We start from the raw sequence: 18,718 nt of genomic DNA, 5'->3' as shown, positions 1-18,718 counted from the left end.
TTTTTTTTGGTTGCCTGCCACGGTATCCAGGGTTTTGCCCTGACTAATCCGTTGGTCGATCCGAGTCGCACACCTGGTTGTGGTGGGTAAGTCTCCCAACAAGGGTGGTTGCGTACACTAGGTTTCAAACCCGAGACCTGGTTAAGCGGAATCAAGCTGCTTATCACTTGGGCCAACCTCGGTTGATTAAAATATCTGTATCTGTTTTACGGTGTGTGGCTAATTCTGTTCGACTCGGGTTGAATTTCTTGTGGAGAAAACTCTCCTGATATTATCCTTTTCATTTACACTAGTTTGGAATTCGAAATTTTATGATTAATGAATGCAAGTCCTTTGAGCATAAATAAACTGATAAACAGAAGTTGTTGCACAATTTCGAGTGCAAAATCTCGATCGGTTGCTTACCGTGGGCTATTTTGCCATGGGATGTCGCCTGCGCGGTTCTAAGCCACGTGGGTTACATTACAGTCACTTTGAGGTGGAACTGGACTTTCCTGTTGACTGTTGATGTCATTATGCGTACATGTTACTAATTAATTAATTTTGCTTGGCAACTTGAACTTGTATAATTGGGGACTACTTGGGAGCTGGGATGGGAGTACATTTGAGTTTGATTGTAGACATTTGATTTAAAGAAAATAATTAATATTACAATAAGATAATTCAATCGAAGTTGCAACTTTTCATATCCAATTTCTTTGAATTGATTTGATGCGATGAATATGATTAACAGTCAGGATGGGATTTTTTTCAATTTTCTCTCTCTCTCTCTCTTTTTTGTGATTTGGGATTAAGGATGTAAACACTACTAATTAACTCGAACACCATGGTGTTCAAACTTGTTTAATTATTTTATCAAGTTTAAAATTTTGTGCTTGTTAAATTGCCAAACCAGCTTCCTATTTGACAAACCAATTTTTTGCCAAAATTTTCTTCCACATGTTGTTTTAACATTTTAAACTATAAGAATCTTAAAAAAAAAAATTAAAGTTTTTAATATACACACCTTAAAATATCCAAAAAAACACACAAGAAAATTTTCCCCTCTTTCGTTTCTTTTTCTTCCTCTCCACACCTCAACCCACCACCACCTCAATCGTCGACCGCCAGCAGCCTCATTTTTTTCCCTCCTCCTTTTCTCTCCTCCTCCCTCCTCCCCATCCCTCTCCTCCCACTCCTTTGTCCTACCACCCTCCCCCTTAAAAAGTTTTTCTATAAATTTTATAATAATTTACGATAAAATTTTATGCTAACACAAAAAAAAATTAAACCCGAGTTTGAACGTTGTTCAAATTTGACTTGACTAGTTACCGAATCAAACTCGAACGAATATTACAAGTTCATCTCTCTAGTTTAGACATATTATGGGACGGAGTTTACAATGATTAAGCTGTCCCTGTGATAAACGAAACAAAACACGTCTACTTTTATCTCGAGATAATATTGGGCTGAGGAAAGCCCAACCCAAGAACCGATTTTCTTTATATTTTCAAACCAATAAAATGGGGGAAAAATAGCATATAAATACCGGTGACTGGATGGATTCCATCCTGTTCCTTCACGAAAGTTCGTTGCAGGGAGAAAGAGTTTCCAGTGGATAGCGTAGGAGAACTTTGAGCCGATCACCGGACGCCGAGGAAGAAAGTCAGTATGTCACACTTCGGAAGGTCAGGTCCGCCGGACATCGCCGACACCTATTCTCTTCTTGCCCTCAACATAACGTTCCGTACGTCTCTTCCACAAAGCCCCCCCTTCCCTTTCTCTCTTTATTTGTTACATTTTATTTTCTATATTTTTTCACTATTCGTTTTCTCTTGTGGTGGAAAATAATCAATAGGCACGAACGCTGATGATCTCTTTCCGCTGTTCGATAGGTATGGAAAGGTTGTTGATATCTTTATCCCTAGAGACCGAAGGTTTGTTTTTTTCCTTTCTACTCTCTGTCCCCTTTTTATTCGGTTCCCTCTTTGCATTTGTTAGTTTTAATGCAAAAGTTTTTGTTGAAGAAATGGATGGTGTCATGCCCTAAACAATCAGATTCAAGAGTTTATAGTAGGTCTTTGTTGTTTTTGTGGAAATATCGCGGACATGCTGATCTCTGCTGCTTCATGCTTAACCAATTGCCTAATTTCGATGAGAAGTTTGTCCTAAACGGCTTCTTTTTTATTGTTAGAGTTTATAAAAGCGGATTATGAAACAGATGGCTGTTGAAAATCGCATTGGAAGCATGTTTTGTTGAAGTGTTTTTTCAGAAGAAAATAAATTATTTTTTTAAAGCATCCAAGTATCTTTGTTGCATAACTGTATTTTGCTGCTTCGATTAAGCTAAAGGAAATGACAGAAGCAAATTGAGACCACTTACAACAGCTTTTAGCTTGATGAAAAGATGTGGTTAGTTGAAAACATGCACTTAGTCATTGACATTGTTTTACTATAATGATATTGGATGCAGAAATAGCATCTTCTCCGTATCTTAAACCTATTAGTTAATAGATGATTGATTTTTATTGAAAATTTGTGTTCTACTTTATCTCCAGTGGTGCATTTAAACCGTGCTCTGAAATTCATAGAGTGAACATTGAACTGATAAAAATGGAGGTCCTTTTCTCCAGATCTCTGTATTTGGTTGCATGTTTCTTATTTTAATCTTAATTAATTGCAGGACTGGTGAGTCACGAGGGTTTGCATTTGTCCGCTATAAGTATGCAGATGAAGCCCAAAAAGCAGTGGATAGACTAGATGGTATATTTGTCCATTATATGTGGTTGAAAGGATAAGTTTTAGCTATTCTTTCTGAAGTAAAATCAATCTCAAACTCTGTGCTAGGGGAATTGTTGGCATGGAATTCGATGCCCAGAATGAATTTTTGTGATGCTTTTCATGGAACATGCCAAGTATTTTTAATCCTCCTACTGGCCTTCCCTGCTCAACTTTGGTGTTCATTTGACTTAATGATTAATAAACCCGTAGGGAAACTGGGGGAGAAGATATATCTGTGGAATTGGAGAAGCCAATTTATTCATTCTGCCTGAGCTTCCTGGGTACTTAATTATGGCACAAAATAGAAGCTCCAATGCACATGATTACAGGCTTTCTACTTGTTTAGCTTACTGGCAGCTTGTGGCTTATCTTCCATGCTCAAACCAAAGGTTCATTTGCATTTATAAGAGTATTAAGCTGGAGAACGGGAAACTGATTTTGTAATCTGCTGCCACATCATCATCTTCTATGTCCTAGACTGGCTTACATGTTGTACTCCAGCAGACTGCTATACAGTCACGCTTGAATTTTCACAATGTTGCAAATGTTCACAATCTCCCTATATGGCTTCACGAGTATCATCATGAGAGTTGTTTCTGAGATCATCCTTTTGTGTATCAGTAGAAATTTTCTGGTCAACGTGTAGGCAAATGCAATTCCAGCATTAGCTTTGTGGAATTCATTAAAGTGATCTGCATGCAGATCACTTGTTGGAGACAGTATTAATATAAGAAACTGATGTACATACTTCTTCACTTGTCTCAGCCTTTGTTAAGTATGTTTCAGTCTAATTAATTGTTGTTCTCTTGATGCCATGTTGGACAGGGAAATTGGTTGATGGAAGAGAAATTGCTGTCCAGTTTGCAAAATATGGGCCAAATGCAGAGAGGATGTAAGTCTCTCTTGCCTTGACCTCTTTCTTAAGTATTGTTCATCGATTGATTGTCATCCTTCTTTGCTGTTATTATGTCCAGTTCATATACAACAGCTTTGTTTTACTAGTTGTGAAATGACTTTCACTTGTGCAGCTAATTTTTTCTCCATTTAATACCAAATTCTAGTGGGAAAGTTATGCCCTATGTATGTGCAATTCTAAAATCAATTTTATATGGAGGATAAAGAAAAAAATGAATAAAGTGGTATTGTTCAAAGTTATCATGAGTTATAGTTATTCTTGGTAAGTTTGTTATGACAAACATTGAATGAGGCCATAACAAAGATTCTAAAGTGACATAAATTATTAACATCAAGCCACACTGATTTTGCTTTTTCTATAGTATTGGACAATTAACAATATTTTGTCTTTGTTTTTGTAATTGTCTAACTTTTCCTCAATGGTAAATATGTTATGTCTTGCCTACCTTTTGTTTCCAAATCCTTGTTTGGGGTGTTTTATCTTTGTTCTCTCTTTTTCCGTGTCTAGGTATGTATTGTCTTGAAGCTCTTTTTTTTTTCTAACTGTTTTTCTGCTAATTCCTTTTCTGGACATGTTGATTTGATCTTTCATGTTTGGATCTCAGCCACAAAGGGAGGATTGTTGAAAAGTTGCCCAGAAGCAGGTTCAGGTCAAGAAGTCGAAGTCCTCGACGAAGGTGAGGTCTTTGCCTTTTTTTGTTTGGGCTCAACTTATGGTAATATTGTCGAGAAAGTGCCACTCTAAATCTTCTAAAATTTTCATTGTCATGTGACTTCTGTCACGTGTATGCAGTTTATTACGTATATGACTTCATGTTGGTATTCTGTAATCATGAGGCTACATTATGTTGCTGGAATTTCATTTTTTTTTGTTCTGTTGTGTAAGTGTGGCATGGGTTGCAATTTGCTGAGAAGTTGGGGTTGGTTTAAGTGTGTTCCATGGTGTAAGGATAGAAAGAATCCAATACTAGGGGTGTAGTTTTTCTCTGCTCGACTTATTTTCTGGGGCAGATGAGGTATTGCAACAGAATATCATATACATGTTGGCTTGTGGTTTACATATCATGTTAGAAATTATTGGCATTTCTGGCCTTGAATTCTTCAAGATGCCAACATCTTTTTCTTTTTACTGGCATAAATGGGGATACGACTTTTAGGACTCAACTGTTTTCCAGGTATCGGGATGATTATCATAGGGGCAGAGATTACTGGCGGAGAAGTCGGAGCAGAAGTTGGGACAGCTATGAGAGTGATAGGTACTGAGGCAGGGAACGAGATTACCATTATCGATGCTATGATATCCATATGGACTTTTGGTTCACTTGCTGTGTTAGAATTTTTTGGCTTCTAGCCTTGAATTCTTTCAGATGCCAACATCTTTTCCATTTTACTGGCATAAAACGGGGATATGATTTTGGGATTGAACTGTTTTCCAGGAATCGGGATGATTATCATAGGGGCAGAGATTACCGGAGGAGAAGTCGGAGCAGAAGTTGGGACAGTTATGAGAGTGACAAGTATCGAGGCAGGGGACGAGATTACAATTATCGAAGCAGGGGACGAGATTACCATTATCGAAGCAGGAGCCGTAGTGCAAGTCCATATGATAGAAGCCATAGGAGGGGTCATTATGATGATGAAAGTCCAGAATATGATAGAATTCGTGGCAGGGGTCGACATGATAAACGCAGGATGAGTAGTAGTATATCTTCTGAAAGGTACTGTAAATGTTATGTCTGCTCTATTATTAAGACTACTGTTTTCTCCTAGCTAAATTGTTCTGGAAATGTTGCAGTGCATCGCTGCGCCGGCGTAGCCCCAGCTCTCAGAGTGATATATCACCACGGAGCGCATCATCCCCCAGGAATGGTACTGGTGCTCTAACCCATAATGATCTGTACTCCACTGCTCAAAGCTTGCCTCCACAAGGCCGAGCTGCTGATTCACAAAGCCTCTCTCCCCTCAATTTAGAGAAGGTCGTATCCTGAGTTGTGTTCTGCTTTATGAAATTTTACAGGCAATGACCTAATATCGTGATGCTTCTCCTTTTTTTTTTTTTTGCAGGAGTGATGGTTTTCTGGAAGGCACCCTGCTTTAAGTCAACATGTTGATTATGTTGCATGTTCTACATTGTGGTTTTAGCCCATGCTTTTGGTAGGAGGATCCTCTGAATCAACTAATTTGTAATTGGACTATATGTTCTGGGGGGTAGTCGTTCCTGTTTCTAAAACTTTAATGCTAGTCTGAATCACCTTGTTTTTGGCATCCATTTTGTCTCTATAAAGTTCTGTTTTTGTTCAATGGTGAAGCATCACTGTGTGCTTAATTTATGGTCTAGAATGTTCCTGGTGGTTGCATGCATTTATTGTAAATATATTTCAATTCCCAGTTTCTTCGTGTGATCTGCATAAATATTTTCTCCTGTCTGGGTGGTTCATAAAAATTCTATATGATGATGAAACTCGTGTTCTATTTTATAGCATGCTCGAGAAAAGGTGACATGAGGCTGATGATTAAGTAGCTGTTGATGCCGTCTGTTAGTTAGTAGATGCATATGCACTATTTTATAGTGGTTGAACAGCAGAATATGGTGTGCGGTGATTGACGTTCTTTGATAGTTATGTGGTGGGTAAGGCTTCTTTCCTGTATAGAATATGGCATTGAATACTTATTAAGAGATTTTGATGTGTGATAGGCTCATTATCGCATCTCTTTCTGGCTTGACCTTGTTATCCTTCATCTTTGGTGCTTAGATTGGACTTCAAATTGGTCATATAATTGTGCACATGTCCACCTATTGCTGATGCTGCTAGTCTGTTTACGTGGTAGAGGGAGAGATGTAGAAGCACATATCCATCCACCACCTATTGCTGATGCTGCCGGCGGGTAGATCTTTTACATGGTAGTGTTGGCGATGTAGAAGCGCGGTATTGGCCTGAATTTTGCGGTGGGACCCTAGAAAAAGGGTGTGGTCATCGGTTTTTTCTTTGTTAGTGTGTGTTAAATTAGGATCCTCAGGCTTCTGGACTCGTGGTACATCTACTGGGGAGATTAGATGTAGACGGCCGTGATAAACATCATCTTTGTTCATCGAGTTGGGTAGGTGTGATAAAAAAAAATTAAAAAGAAGCTTCGCATTATTTTTTACGGCAGACGTTGCTGGGTTGATGCTACTTGTGTTTTGGCAGCTTCTTTGTTGGGTTCGATTCCTATGGGGAGCTTTGAACTGGAAGATGCTAAGAATTTGTCAGGATAAAATTGCCCTAAACGAATTGGTCATGCATCTATAAAGTTTTTAAACATTTTTCTTTTCTCGTCTCCATTGGATTGTTTACCACAGTTCTGGTTTCGACTATTTGGGACACCATATGAGTTTTACCGAATAATTCAGTAATCTTGAGAACGAATCGAGGTCTATCATCTGTTGGTGAAGGAATTTTGAGGCGGCACTTTAAAAAATAAATTTCTGAAATTGGTAACTAAGCATGACCTCTGCGTCCTTCTCCTTTTGGGAATTATGGGTTCACTCTAATTTTAAGGCTCTAGGATTTAACCCAAGAGTTGCTCCTGTTCTGTTGGGAAGGAAAACACACTGGGCTAGGGATGCGTACTCGAGTTCGAATCGTTACTACAAAGGCATTACTCGACTCGATACTACAAAGGCATTACTTGAGTTTGAGTTTGAATAATTGTTTGAATATTCGATATCGATTCGATTATGCTTGATTTTCTTGCAAGTATGATCAAGTTCGATACTACAAAGGCATTACTTGAGTTTGAGTTTGAATAATTGTTTGAATATTCGATATCGATTCGATTATGCTTGATTTTCTTGCAAGTATGATCAAGTTCGAGTCAGTACTTGAATTTGAGATCCTTGTTTTATTTTACAAATACTCAATTTTGCTTTTTTAACCTATCAAATAATTTTTTTTTCATGTGAAATGACTGTATGACCTATAAATGTTTTAAAGTCATAGTCAATATTCTCGTAATTTATATAACTATCAAGCCTAAAAGAGTAAAAATATAATAATTTAATATATAATTTTAATTAATTACTTGATGCTCGATAAGATTCGATGAGCCTTCGATCCTAAAAAAATAATACTTGAACTCGAATTAAAGTACACAATCAAGCCACTGAGTCGAGTTCTTGATCGAGTTACATGCAAGTGGTTCGATTACATCCCTACTCTAGACTAGGCGATGATCACAAAAGGAAGGAGCAAAGATTAATGAATATCTTATTTTTGGATGAAGACACCAATGCCTTTTTCCCTGCAATGGATCTTCTATCCAATAATAATTGTTGGATCTTAAGGAAACAAAAAAGAACTAAAACATGATGTTTATGAAGGAGAAATAGCAATATAATAAAAAGTGGGATACAGAGTTGCATAAAATATGATATAGAAGATCCGTTGTGCTTTTTCCCCCTTACAATTAATAATTTCTTATTTCCATTGACCCGCAGCATAACAACAGTGCAAAAATATTGGATCTGACGTCTATGATAATTTTTAATGATATATCTTTATCCACAGCATTAGAAGGGTACTTAATGGAGATATGTAACAACGCACGGTGCAGAATTGGTCCACCATACAACTTTGCAATCCCTTGCAAGTAGGTTGCACGCGAGTTGAACCAATAAAAAATATTCAGTTAGTTAGTTTGTGACTCAGTTCGATTATATATATATACATATATATTTATTTATTTATTTTAATAATAAAATTATATATATTCTTAATATTTTATTATTTATTAAGAAAAATTATTGTTTTATTCATTTTTTTTAAAAAAAATAATTAATTTTTATTTTTTTAAACTCAACTCAACTAGAATTGGAAATTGAAATCGCAACCGAACTTTACATTGAAAACTCGTCGAATTTGAGTTCAAGCTCGAACTTGATAAAATAAAATCAAGATTCGGCTCAGTTAGGCCAAAACTCGTTTCAATTCTATTTGTTTGCTGCCTACTTGCAAGTGAAAAGGTGGATCCGCTCTCCTCGATGCATGGACTGCCTTCTTGTTTTCGATGCCGTTTGCATTATAGCTACTTATATTCTGATGTTAATGGTGCTTGTCCAGTATGGAATCTAGGCTCAAGACATAATAGTACACGACCACGTTAATTAAACACCATAGGCTGCAAGATACAACATTAGCTACACAATGTTGAAAAGTCCAAGCATTTCTAAGTGGTAGCAGATTAACAACCACGCCAGCACATGATCAACGGAAATTATATTCAGGTGGAGAACCAAAACAGGACAACAGTGAGATATTCACCACAAAAGATACAAAGTTGAGACAGCATTCTAAGATAAACAAGAAGTAACACCTTTTTTTCAGGAATCCTACTGAAAAGTATAAAGGAAATGTCAAACTACATTTACAATCAGCTAGACCGTGATCAAATAGGTGTTTCTTCAAAGTCAGAGGCTAAAAAGATTTGAGACTCCTACACTGGTCCAAGGAAGTCACCATTCAAGCCAACGACTGCTCGGAAATCCGCCTCAGCCTCAACATACTGCTCACCAATTACCATGAAACGTACAGTCACATCTTTCTCAATCTTGGATGTTTCACTTATGAAGATTGGGTTTTCTCCAGGCACATATCGATAATCAGGCATTTTTTGATGTGAGAGATAAATTTTGTCCATAGGTCCACATCTCAAGAAAACCCCATGCTTCAGAATCTTGTGAACAACACCTTCCAGAACCTCTCCCTTGAAGATTTTGAAAGTAATGCAGCTGAACTCTACTGGAAAGAGTACATCCCCAGTACGCTCTCTAATTTTTCCTTCCCCAATCTTATCCAAAGTAGTCACAGCAAGAAAGTAACCCAGATCCTTTGTTGCCTTTTTGGCAGCAAAATCATCCATAAGGCGAATGATAATGGCCTTTTGAAGTGCCAAACCATTGGAATCAAGGCTCTCAGGAGGGATTATTACATTCCATGAGAGTTGTGATTGAAGAAACATTTTGCTGTAACCTGTAGAAACATCAGAACAGAATAGACATTTTAAATGAAATTCAGAAAAATTCAAATGATCATTTGACAGTTAGGCTTCCAGGGAAAAGTTTATATGTGGTGTTTCTCAAAGTAAAACATATTAGCAGCACTAAATGTGATGCATGAAAGAGATCAACAAGAGTTCCACTATGGCTACTCGTAATCAAATAAGTCTTGAGCAAGAAAGGATAATTCATGGTTCCATATGCATAACTAAAATCGCATTGAAACAACTCGGACATTTCATATATCATTGCTATGGGTAAGCAGCGACAGAAAACTCACTAACTTCTGATATTCGTCCACATTTTGCATTCTTTTTACATGGTCTTTTATGTGCAGAACAAGGAACACTGGGCAGGCAGATGACCTTTTAGTTTTCATTATTGATTCATCAATTATCTTTTAATAACTTCTCCAACCTCAAACGCACAAGGCTTGGTCTGCCATCTGAATTATCTTGACTGCAAAAACATAGCATTAACCTACAAATGTTGGTGTCCAAATAATAAAAGCCCATTATGCATGCATCTGATACTTTGGCCTAATAAAGATTAATTAGTACGATAACTCCAGAAAGGAAGTTGAGAGCCTCATTTCAAAGAGTTTTAAATTAGCCAAGTTATCAACATATCCCCCTCTCTCTCTTCCTGCACATCACCAGTCTCAAAAAGTGATGAAGACTTAAAAAGAAGTAGCATATACAATCTATAAATCAACATGCATTTTGACAGACAAAACACATAAATCACCATGTCCAGTGGACAATTTTCTAGGAGATATCTGATCTCCATGAGTTGACAAATCAGATCTGTTAAACCTCTTTTGCTACCATAACAACCCCAGGAAGGGGGAGGGGGTTGGGGGTGGGGGAATATAAGTAAAATTTTTTTAAAAAAATACACGGGAAAGAACTTGATGGCATAATTTATTCAATTCTAAACATACAACTATACAAAAAAATACCAGAATTGGGAGGTAGATGTCTACCGGAGGCCATTGCACAAAAAATAAGACGAGACTGTACGAGCTCCGGACTTTAGCTTAAGAAAGGGAAAGGCAATAGCTGCAACAGGCCTTGATTAGACCCATAAGATCCTAAATCAGAACAATGACCCACAATGTGGAGAAAAATCAACTGTCTAGTACACGGTTTGGACTCAGATAATCCAACCAACAAACTCAACAAACAGCAAGACTTCTACAATACTATTATCTACTATCTTATCAGTTGTTATTTTCTTCCTTTTTTTTTCCCTCTAGAACCAGAAATTTTAAAGAACCATTCGACAACCCTCGAAGAAGGCCTAAAACCCAAAACCCTTCGACCCAAAATGCCAACATGCTGTAACATTCAACCTTCACGACTTCAGCAGTTCATTTCACACACAGAAGAATCGGAGAATCCCATAACATACGAAAAAATTCCAAAAAGAAAAAGCGAAAAAAAAAAAGCAATCTTGAACTTGATTTTCTCCGATTGAATGAATGTCAAGACAAGGTAGAAGCATGCTATGGAGAGCTGCTGGATTTAAAAAGGTAGGAGGGGGCTATACCTGGTGAATCAACTGGACTGACAACCCCTGTTCTCCCAATGGGGAATTCGCTTTCCACCTTCCTCACGCTAACCCAGAAACCAGCGTGAAAGTTTCGTACCGAAGCAGGAGGTGTAAAGGAATAGAGCAGTACTATTTGCTCTGCTTAGCAAGAGCATTATACTACTACAAAAGTTAAGTAGATACCGTCTAATTTGATTAACGTTAAGCAATAAACAGATGAAGGAACAGAGAGATACGACGCCGTTGGGCTCGACAAACTACGCGTTACCTTTTTTTTGTTTTTTGGATGATACTACGCGCTACTTAAGCGCCTGATTATTAACCGACCCAGACAGATCAGTTCAAATGGGTCAGTCTAATATTTTATTTAATCAGATTTGTTGTAGTGAATCGTTGTTTTACTTGGTTTCGGCTTTTTGGTCCAGCGAAAGGGTTTTGAATTTAGATAAATATAATAAATTTTTTAAAAAAAAAGATTCCAATTTGAGGTAGACTAATTATGAGAAAATCGTTAAATAAATGTTGCACAATTCTAGACATTAATTTTCTGGTTTTTTCCCCTCCTCCAAGCCAGCCAGCTAACGCACAAGACACAGGAAAAGAAGTTGTATCCTCCCCTCCCCCCCCCCCCCCCCGGGGGGCTTCTTTTTTTTCTTAAATTCCCTCGTTCGTGTTTGAGTAGTTTTTCTTCTTTCGATATGCTCTGTAAGCTGGCAAACTGCCATCAACGCTGCCATTCTACGCCTCTCTATTGGCGGGTATAAATCTGTTTTACGGGAAAAGAAGAAAAAAAAAAAAGAGTCAACAGCTCGAAGTACGTCTGTAACATCGCTGATATCCATGATGAAAATCAGACCTTGAACGATGGTATTTCATTCTATGGTTTAGCGAAGGCAAAGAGAAGTAAAAAAACAAATAATTCCCAAGGATAAGGGAAAAGCAGGAAATAAATAGGCAAAAAATCTCAGCGGCCATTAAACTATTGTCAGGATCATATTTTAGCCATCAAACTATTTTTTGTCAATACTTGACCACTAAACAACTTAATCAATAGGCCCGTGACCATTTCATCGGTAATAACTCTTAATTTCTGAAATTAGCATGACACGCGGCAAAGTACAAGGCAAATTTGTCCAACAATTTACTGTCATAATTTTGGATCTTGATATGGATCTTGACCAAAAACACTGTCAAATTTCTAATTCCAACATCCATCTCTGGGGAAATCATCAATTCTCAAGTAAAGATGGCGGATACTACTAGCAATTAATGGGGAAGTTGCACGGGAACAACCTCGGATCCGTGGTACTGGACCACCCGACTCCCGGCGGAGGGCGTCAGTTTAAGATTTGGTCAGCCTCATTCCGCCGCATTATAGTGGACACAGTTCGGTGCGGGACGCGGCAGCATCATAAGCACAACAACATTGGCAAATTAACCATCCAAGAGTCCAAGCCCGAGCCCGACATTGATCTCACTGCAGTCACAACACTGAGATCTGAGTTGAGTAAAGGTAGTACTAGCGACGGTAGGACTGAGACTAAGTATCCAGCAAACACACCGCCCTCCGGATCAGACAAGTTATCAGACCTTCTGAAGTTATCGGAAAAGGAAAACGAACCGGACGAGGAGGAGGCGGAGGCGGTGAAGAGGAAAGTGGAGGCACTGGAGGAATTGAAGACAGTGGTGAAGAATCTCCAAAATAGCAGTAGCAGTGGCAGCAGCCAACAACTCGAGGAAAATGAAAACCACGGCTTCTTAGCTCCAGATATTCACGTGTTGGAGGCAGCCAAGGAGGTCAGCAGGCTCGCTAAAGGCGATCCTCAAGCCAAAACCACTCTTGCTTTGCTCGGAGCAATCCCCCCGCTCGTGGCTTTGCTAGACGCCCCCCCTGCCTTCGGATGTCTGCCCCCGCTCGTAATTTGTTTCAACAGTTAGTAAATTGTTGGACAAATTTGCCCTGTACCTTGCCACGTGTCATGCTAATTTCAGAAATTAAGAGTCATTACCGACGAAATGATCACAGGTCTACTGATTGAGTTATTTAATGGTCAATTATTGACAAAAAATAGTTCAATGACCAAAACATGATCTTGACAATAGTTTAATAGCCGCTGAGATTTTTTGCCCAACAAATAATATGCAAGAGCTTCAAGACTACACCGAAACTTTCATCTACAAGACTCCACATAGGAATTGAATCTCTACAAGACTGCAGAGTGCGCCAATGTGGGCTTAAGCAGACAAGTTAATAAATAGAGCCATAAAGGTAGTAGTGTTAACAGCACAAAGATTAGTGTATACAGCCATCTGTTTCAAGCCTCAGAACTCCGTAGTATGTACACAGCACTCCGCAATGTTTGAACTAACATACATATTGCAATCAGCTCATGGTGTAGGCAGCCTGTTGAACCTCATCATAGGTGCCTGATTCCTCATTATAAGAAAACCTACACGTAAAAAGGTTAAATTTCATTGAGTGTGCCTCCCGGTTGAAAACATAATAGTAGACAAGAAACATTAAACACAAGTACATTACCATTGTCCCGATGCCGCATAACAATATAGCCCCGAAGACGGATCATAATAGTAACCCAGCCTGCTACTATAGTAATAACTGAACACAAGAAAGATCGGACATTGTAAGCCAACTTCCAAGGTTTAAACATTCAGAGATATTTGTTAATCTTCGAAGGGCTCAAAATCATAAATCCAAGCGGTCCAGCACAAATTGTTGTCCCAAGCACATTACCAAACGGAGGAAGCAAAATTAAGATGGACTGAGCCAACTTTCTGCTTGAATGGTTAACATCACATTTGTCTTCAATAACTGAAACGGACTACTTACCAAACATTCAATTATGTAGAACAATCTTCCTAATACCCAAAACATTAGTAACCAATATTCATGATTGATTGCACTGTTACATCACAACATGAGGACAAGTTCTCAATTTTCGCAAGTGGTTCAAGAACCAATGAAGACGAGAAATAGAATTAACAAAACCCCAAGTAAAAGAAGGTTAAATAGGAATGCTCTGTAAGTCTGTCTCCTTGCATGACCAACACAGTTTCTTACTCTATTTTGCCGAACCAGACCAAAAATCATGCCAGCTATTCAACAGACTGAAATCACCCATCCCTTCCCAATTACCAAACTTTGGAAGCAAGGAACTGCTTGTGCACATCTTACTGAACAAGCATTCCAAAGCAAAGAAACACTCAACCCATCCTCAGCCATCCAGATTCATTAATGATTTTGTCTTCCATTTTCGACTTATCCATTGGACATTGGAGTAAAAAACAAAGAATCCTAACTACTTTCACTGCTGAGGCAATGTTGTTATTGGAGCAAATCTACTTCATTTTGCATCTTAAATTAATAGGTTTAAGATCAAGGCATACCCAGAAGATTCATCGTATACATAATCATCCTGCAGATCTCCACCTGCAATGGAATTCAGTTGCAAGTTATAACAAAATTCAGGTAGTGGCATATGTACCATTTTAAATAATAAATAAGCAGATTTTGGGGTCCAAGCCTTACCTTCTGAATGTTGACTAGATTTACTGAGATCAAGATTACTCCCATCAGAGACTGGATTGAAAGTTGCATTTTCATCATCTTCACCAAACATATCAAATCCATCACCAATGTTGTCTGCAGCAGCAGAGCTATTCAATGAAGCACCATTGCCCATGTTGAAAACGGAAGCAGCCTTCCCATTGTCCATTCCATTGGGAATGAAGTCCTCATCAAGGACACTACCAGATTTCCCTGGTCCTGAGCTAATGGAAGTGCCTTGCCTCCTTGCCGCAGCTAACTTTTCATATCCCTCTGAAAATCAAGAAAGAAATGCAAGAAAAAGGGAATTATTACAATAAGGTATGGACACATTTAGGGAAACCCACACAAAACTAAACTTTCTGGTAGGATAGACAACTCAGCACCAATTATAACTTCGCTTGTCCGACTATTTGTCATTCAGTGTATGGGCCACAAAAAGCTGTTAGAGAACAAGAAAAACACATAATATGCTATTATTCATCAGAAGTTCACACACAACATAATTCAATGTCTTCAAGATTTATCCCTCTCTGTCACTCTCTGTCTTCTCATATGAACTTATATTTCTGATTTCAGGATAGGCTTAATGAAATAGACTCTGCAGCTACCTTCCAATTTCCACAAGTCAGCAATAGCACTTGTACATCAGATTACCAGAACAAAAATGGTAAAGGCTGTTTAGACATAAACAAGCAACTAACCATACCTGCTTCACGCTGAAAAGTTTCCTGTTTTTCATTATATACATCTGCCATACCAAAATAACAAAATATGTCAGTTTTCTTCCCTCCAGGATCAAGTCTCTAAGCACTGAGAGAGTATACTGAACTGTAATCTCCATTGTCCATCAGCATCATAGCATCTTCAGTCAACTGATCAAAAAGCTGTTTAGTTTCTGCTGACATCTTTTCCTTCCTGTTATTTGAGGTTCCTTTCAACCTCCTCAAGGCTTGCAGAACCTGTATATAGTAGCAAAATGCCACCCACAACAACAAAACAAGAAATTAACTGTAAAAGTCAACAACTGAATCTAGGCATTTGTGACCCTTAAAAGGATTATACCAGGACGGTTCATGATTAGTTATGATTCTAAAAACTCCAAAAAAGTGGAGGTTCCACCATGGGTAAAACCCCACAATAAATGCGAACACAGGGACAAAGAAAGGCTACTTCAACATCCTCTGGCAGATAACATCCAGAAGAAAAGTCTATTTGCAAATAATGACAAGATACGCAAATTTTTTAATAAACTAAATCTCAAATTACATCAAAGCAATCGACTTGGCTCTCTTAGCAAACTTGCATGAATCCACGTGACAGCAAATAATGTCAGGCAAAAACATTTATAACATAACTATATTTTAATTTGAAGTGGTAATGACATGAAATACCCTCTCAAATGGCAAAATGTTCATGACAGCATACTTTGAAGCCATTTGCATGGTTTCGCCCAAAAAAAAATACTGCATTTTCCACATTGTAACACAATACCAAATATTAAGAAAAGACATTCAATCCTTATCTCACATAGAACAGCAATAACTGAAAATAGGGAAATTAGTCTCACCGTTTCCCCAGGCTCAAGGGAGTCAGCGATGCGCCTGTTGATCTTCCCCAAATCGTCAGATGAAAGATCAGCAACATCATCGTCATTTTTCGGGACAGCAAAGGTATTTGCAGCATAATCTTTATTAGCATCAATGCTATCAAGCCATGCATCCTGCAAGAACACAAATACAAAAATAACGACTACACGCGCCATAAACGTGTAAGTGCCTAATATATGCATCTTAGATTTGCATTCACACCTTGATCTCATTCTCATTTAAAAATTCAACATAATTTCCTTGTGGATCAAAGTAGCCTCCTTCTCTCTCTTTTTCCAGATTAAAAGGTTCTATCTGGATCCCATCTTCAACAAATGTCTCATCATCCTGCAGAAAAGTAAGGTAGCATTAATGCCTACCCTTTTTGCCTTTCATATAAATATGCCTCTTCTCTATACACTGGACAGAAAGGACCTGCATTTGAACTCATTCTATTTGGATAAGTTAGTTTTTTTCCCCTATCAATAAAAGAGTAGGAAATTCTGGAATTCAGGAAGACAACACATATATCATAAAATGACATATTAAAAGCCTTCATGATCAGCCATGCGAACAACATGAGCAGGACTGCAGACAACAGAAAATATAATTAAATATCTGAAAGTGTCAGAAAGGAAGAGAGAGTTGAGGCAAGATACTAGTACTCATTCACCAAAGCATGCTTCAATATTGGACAAAGAACTCTAAATCTCAAAAAGTTGGCAACAGAAACTCTAGTAAAAGTTCCAAACACCGTAAAAAAAGTAGGGATAATTAATGGGAACATCAAAAAATGTTAGAACAGCATCATCTTTTCACTGTTAGATCATAGACCAATTATTTCTCCTCCGATGAGCCACATCTCTAAATACAGTTTAAAAGCACAATAGATAAATAGAAACAAAAAAATAATTGTACCAACATGAGAACACATGCTTTAAAAAAATACATCAATGCTTGCATAAGACCACAAGCCAAATGCCACAAAAAACCACACCTCATATTGGACTTCAGCCCTCGTTATGTCAGGAAGCATTCCTCTATTTTCTTCATCAAGAAGATCAGCTGCCATCTGACTACGGAGCCTTCGCCGCTCCTTAGCCACAAGCTGAGGATCCTGCGAACGAACGGGGCCATCTTCACCAGGTTGGTCATCCACATAATCCCCAGTCTTCACCTTTTTACCTTTTGGAAACCTGACCCTCTTCTGACTGCACATGAGACACATCTCAAAATCAATGCAAAATTCAAGAATACTAAATAAAAAGCTATATGACCTGTGGAATTATGGCCAAGAACATATAATTTTTTCAAAAGAGTGACAAAAGCGTCATTTGGCAGTCATAAGACCTATCCCTTTTTCAGGCTGTCCTTTACGATTATATATGACTCAAATTTGCAAATAAATGGGAAAAGTGAAAACGTCAGATATGCGTAGCACCATAATTCCTCCTTTGACATGGTATAGAGCTACAGAAGCTCTAAACAATAACAAGCTTGACATATGCAAAATAAAGGGAATGAAGTCCCAGACTCTCCTCTCCAATCTCTAGCGGCAGGAAGGCTTCGAGAAAGGGGCAAAATATACTCGAGAATTAATGAGCCACATACAATTTCTCTCTCACCAATCCCCCACGAATAAGACAACTACTAAAAAGCCAAGTCAAACAAGATTAAAGATCAACTTCTTGCACTAATGATCATCTCCAAATAAGTTTCTCAACGAAAACACTGAACGAAACAGCGTTTTACTCAGCCTTTCAACTGCAAGCAACCTTCCCTCAACTCCAGAAGTTCTAAAACACTTTAAAAAACAATCCCTAATCACTCGAAATCAGTAACCTAACCAGACGTCTAGATTGCTGGGAACACCTATTGACACACAAACCGTATTAATTCAATCTACGTGTTAAATTATTTTCAAGCATATCAAGGAGAAAAGCAACCGTTATCAAAATACCTCAATCAACTATGTATATATACCTTATTATCCCAAACCCAAAATTCAATCGGAATGGTGTTACCCAAAATTAGGGCTTCATATTTCTAATTCCAAACTATACGAGAGAGAGAGAGAGAGAGAGAGAGTTACGCGGGAGGCTTGTTGGATTGATCGTCGTCTTCCACAAAAGAGCGCTTGCGCGACTGCCCTTCTTCCATGGCTACTCAAAAATACTCTGCTTGCTACGCTTCTTCACTCACCACTGGTCGTACCAAAAATTTCGAGAGAGACAGAGATGTTAGGAGAATATTACGGAAAGGCCGTGACGAAGCCGCATGAATGCTTAATTGGGCAGGCTC

The 18,718-nt window shown here is 38.2% G+C and overlaps 4 protein-coding genes across 7 annotated transcripts; 2 read left to right on the top strand and 2 right to left on the bottom strand.

Moving 5' to 3' along the window:
* Positions 1–1,505: 1,505 nt before the first annotated feature.
* Positions 1,506–6,995, top strand: LOC113731676 (uncharacterized). Of its 4 annotated transcripts, XR_003458576.2 has the most exons (11): positions 1,506–1,726; positions 1,838–1,916; positions 2,663–2,742; positions 3,586–3,652; positions 4,281–4,352; positions 4,851–4,931; positions 5,112–5,393; positions 5,471–5,651; positions 5,740–5,829; positions 6,156–6,304; positions 6,429–6,995. XR_003458576.2 is itself a non-coding variant. In XM_027257057.2 (9 exons), exons 1-9 carry the CDS (start codon positions 1,651–1,653, stop codon positions 5,743–5,745), a joined length of 924 nt encoding a protein of 307 aa, XP_027112858.1. In that variant the 5' UTR covers positions 1,506–1,650; the 3' UTR covers positions 5,746–5,976. The 4 variants fall into 4 exon arrangements, 1 of the variants encoding a protein (XP_027112858.1); XR_011836671.1 differs by lacking the exon at positions 2,663–2,742 and having other exon boundaries at positions 1,875–1,916; XR_011836670.1 differs by lacking the exon at positions 4,851–4,931.
* Positions 6,996–8,915: 1,920 nt separating this feature from the next.
* On the bottom strand, positions 8,916–11,393 carry LOC113731677 (DNA-directed RNA polymerase V subunit 7-like). The gene is made up of 2 exons (XM_027257058.2): positions 11,261–11,393; positions 8,916–9,683 (listed from the first exon to the last, which is right to left on the bottom strand). The coding sequence occupies exon 2, from the start codon at positions 9,670–9,672 to the stop codon at positions 9,148–9,150; it is 525 nt and encodes a 174-aa protein (XP_027112859.1). The 5' UTR covers positions 9,673–9,683; positions 11,261–11,393; the 3' UTR covers positions 8,916–9,147.
* A 1,139-nt stretch (positions 11,394–12,532) lies between these two features.
* Positions 12,533–13,201, top strand: LOC113728723 (uncharacterized). Its single transcript, XM_027253089.1, has one exon. The coding sequence runs from the start codon at positions 12,533–12,535 to the stop codon at positions 13,199–13,201; it is 669 nt and encodes a 222-aa protein (XP_027108890.1).
* A 220-nt stretch (positions 13,202–13,421) lies between these two features.
* LOC113731678 (uncharacterized) lies at positions 13,422–18,718 on the bottom strand. The gene is made up of 10 exons (XM_027257059.2): positions 18,510–18,718; positions 17,415–17,628; positions 16,640–16,765; positions 16,399–16,551; positions 15,661–15,790; positions 15,538–15,579; positions 14,811–15,101; positions 14,669–14,711; positions 13,803–13,880; positions 13,422–13,713 (listed from the first exon to the last, which is right to left on the bottom strand). The coding sequence occupies exons 1-10, from the start codon at positions 18,575–18,577 to the stop codon at positions 13,647–13,649; spliced, it is 1,212 nt and encodes a 403-aa protein (XP_027112860.1). The 5' UTR covers positions 18,578–18,718; the 3' UTR covers positions 13,422–13,646.

Source organism: Coffea arabica, unplaced genomic scaffold, assembly GCF_036785885.1.
Source record: "Coffea arabica cultivar ET-39 unplaced genomic scaffold, Coffea Arabica ET-39 HiFi ptg000046l, whole genome shotgun sequence".
Classification (NCBI taxonomy): Eukaryota; Viridiplantae; Streptophyta; class Magnoliopsida; order Gentianales; family Rubiaceae; genus Coffea; species Coffea arabica.
Note: the sequence above shows the minus strand (reverse complement) of the source record. Positions and strands in the feature narration are given on the sequence as shown.

What these genes read in the sequence shown, in the direction of transcription:
- LOC113728723 (XM_027253089.1), top strand. Translation starts at nt 12,533, where the DNA reads ATGGGGAAGTTGCACGGGAACAACCTCGGATCCGTGGTACTGGACCAC.
- LOC113731677 (XM_027257058.2), bottom strand. Translation starts at nt 9,672, where the DNA reads ATGTTTCTTCAATCACAACTCTCATGGAATGTAATAATCCCTCCTGAG.
- LOC113731678 (XM_027257059.2), bottom strand. Translation starts at nt 18,577, where the DNA reads ATGGAAGAAGGGCAGTCGCGCAAGCGCTCTTTTGTGGAAGACGACGAT. An exon ending in GGGCTGAAGTCCAATATGAG is followed by an intron (nt 16,766 to 17,414) that starts GTGTGGTTTTTT and finishes ACTTTTCTGCAG; the next exon opens with GATGATGAGACATTTGTTGA. An exon ending in TAAATGAGAATGAGATCAAG is followed by an intron (nt 16,552 to 16,639) that starts GTGTGAATGCAA and finishes GTGTTCTTGCAG; the next exon opens with GATGCATGGCTTGATAGCAT.
- LOC113731676 (XM_027257057.2), top strand. Translation starts at nt 1,651, where the DNA reads ATGTCACACTTCGGAAGGTCAGGTCCGCCGGACATCGCCGACACCTAT. An exon ending in GGGCCAAATGCAGAGAGGAT is followed by an intron (nt 3,653 to 4,280) that starts GTAAGTCTCTCT and finishes TTTGGATCTCAG; the next exon opens with CCACAAAGGGAGGATTGTTG. An exon ending in AGTCGAAGTCCTCGACGAAG is followed by an intron (nt 4,353 to 4,850) that starts GTGAGGTCTTTG and finishes ACTGTTTTCCAG; the next exon opens with GTATCGGGATGATTATCATA.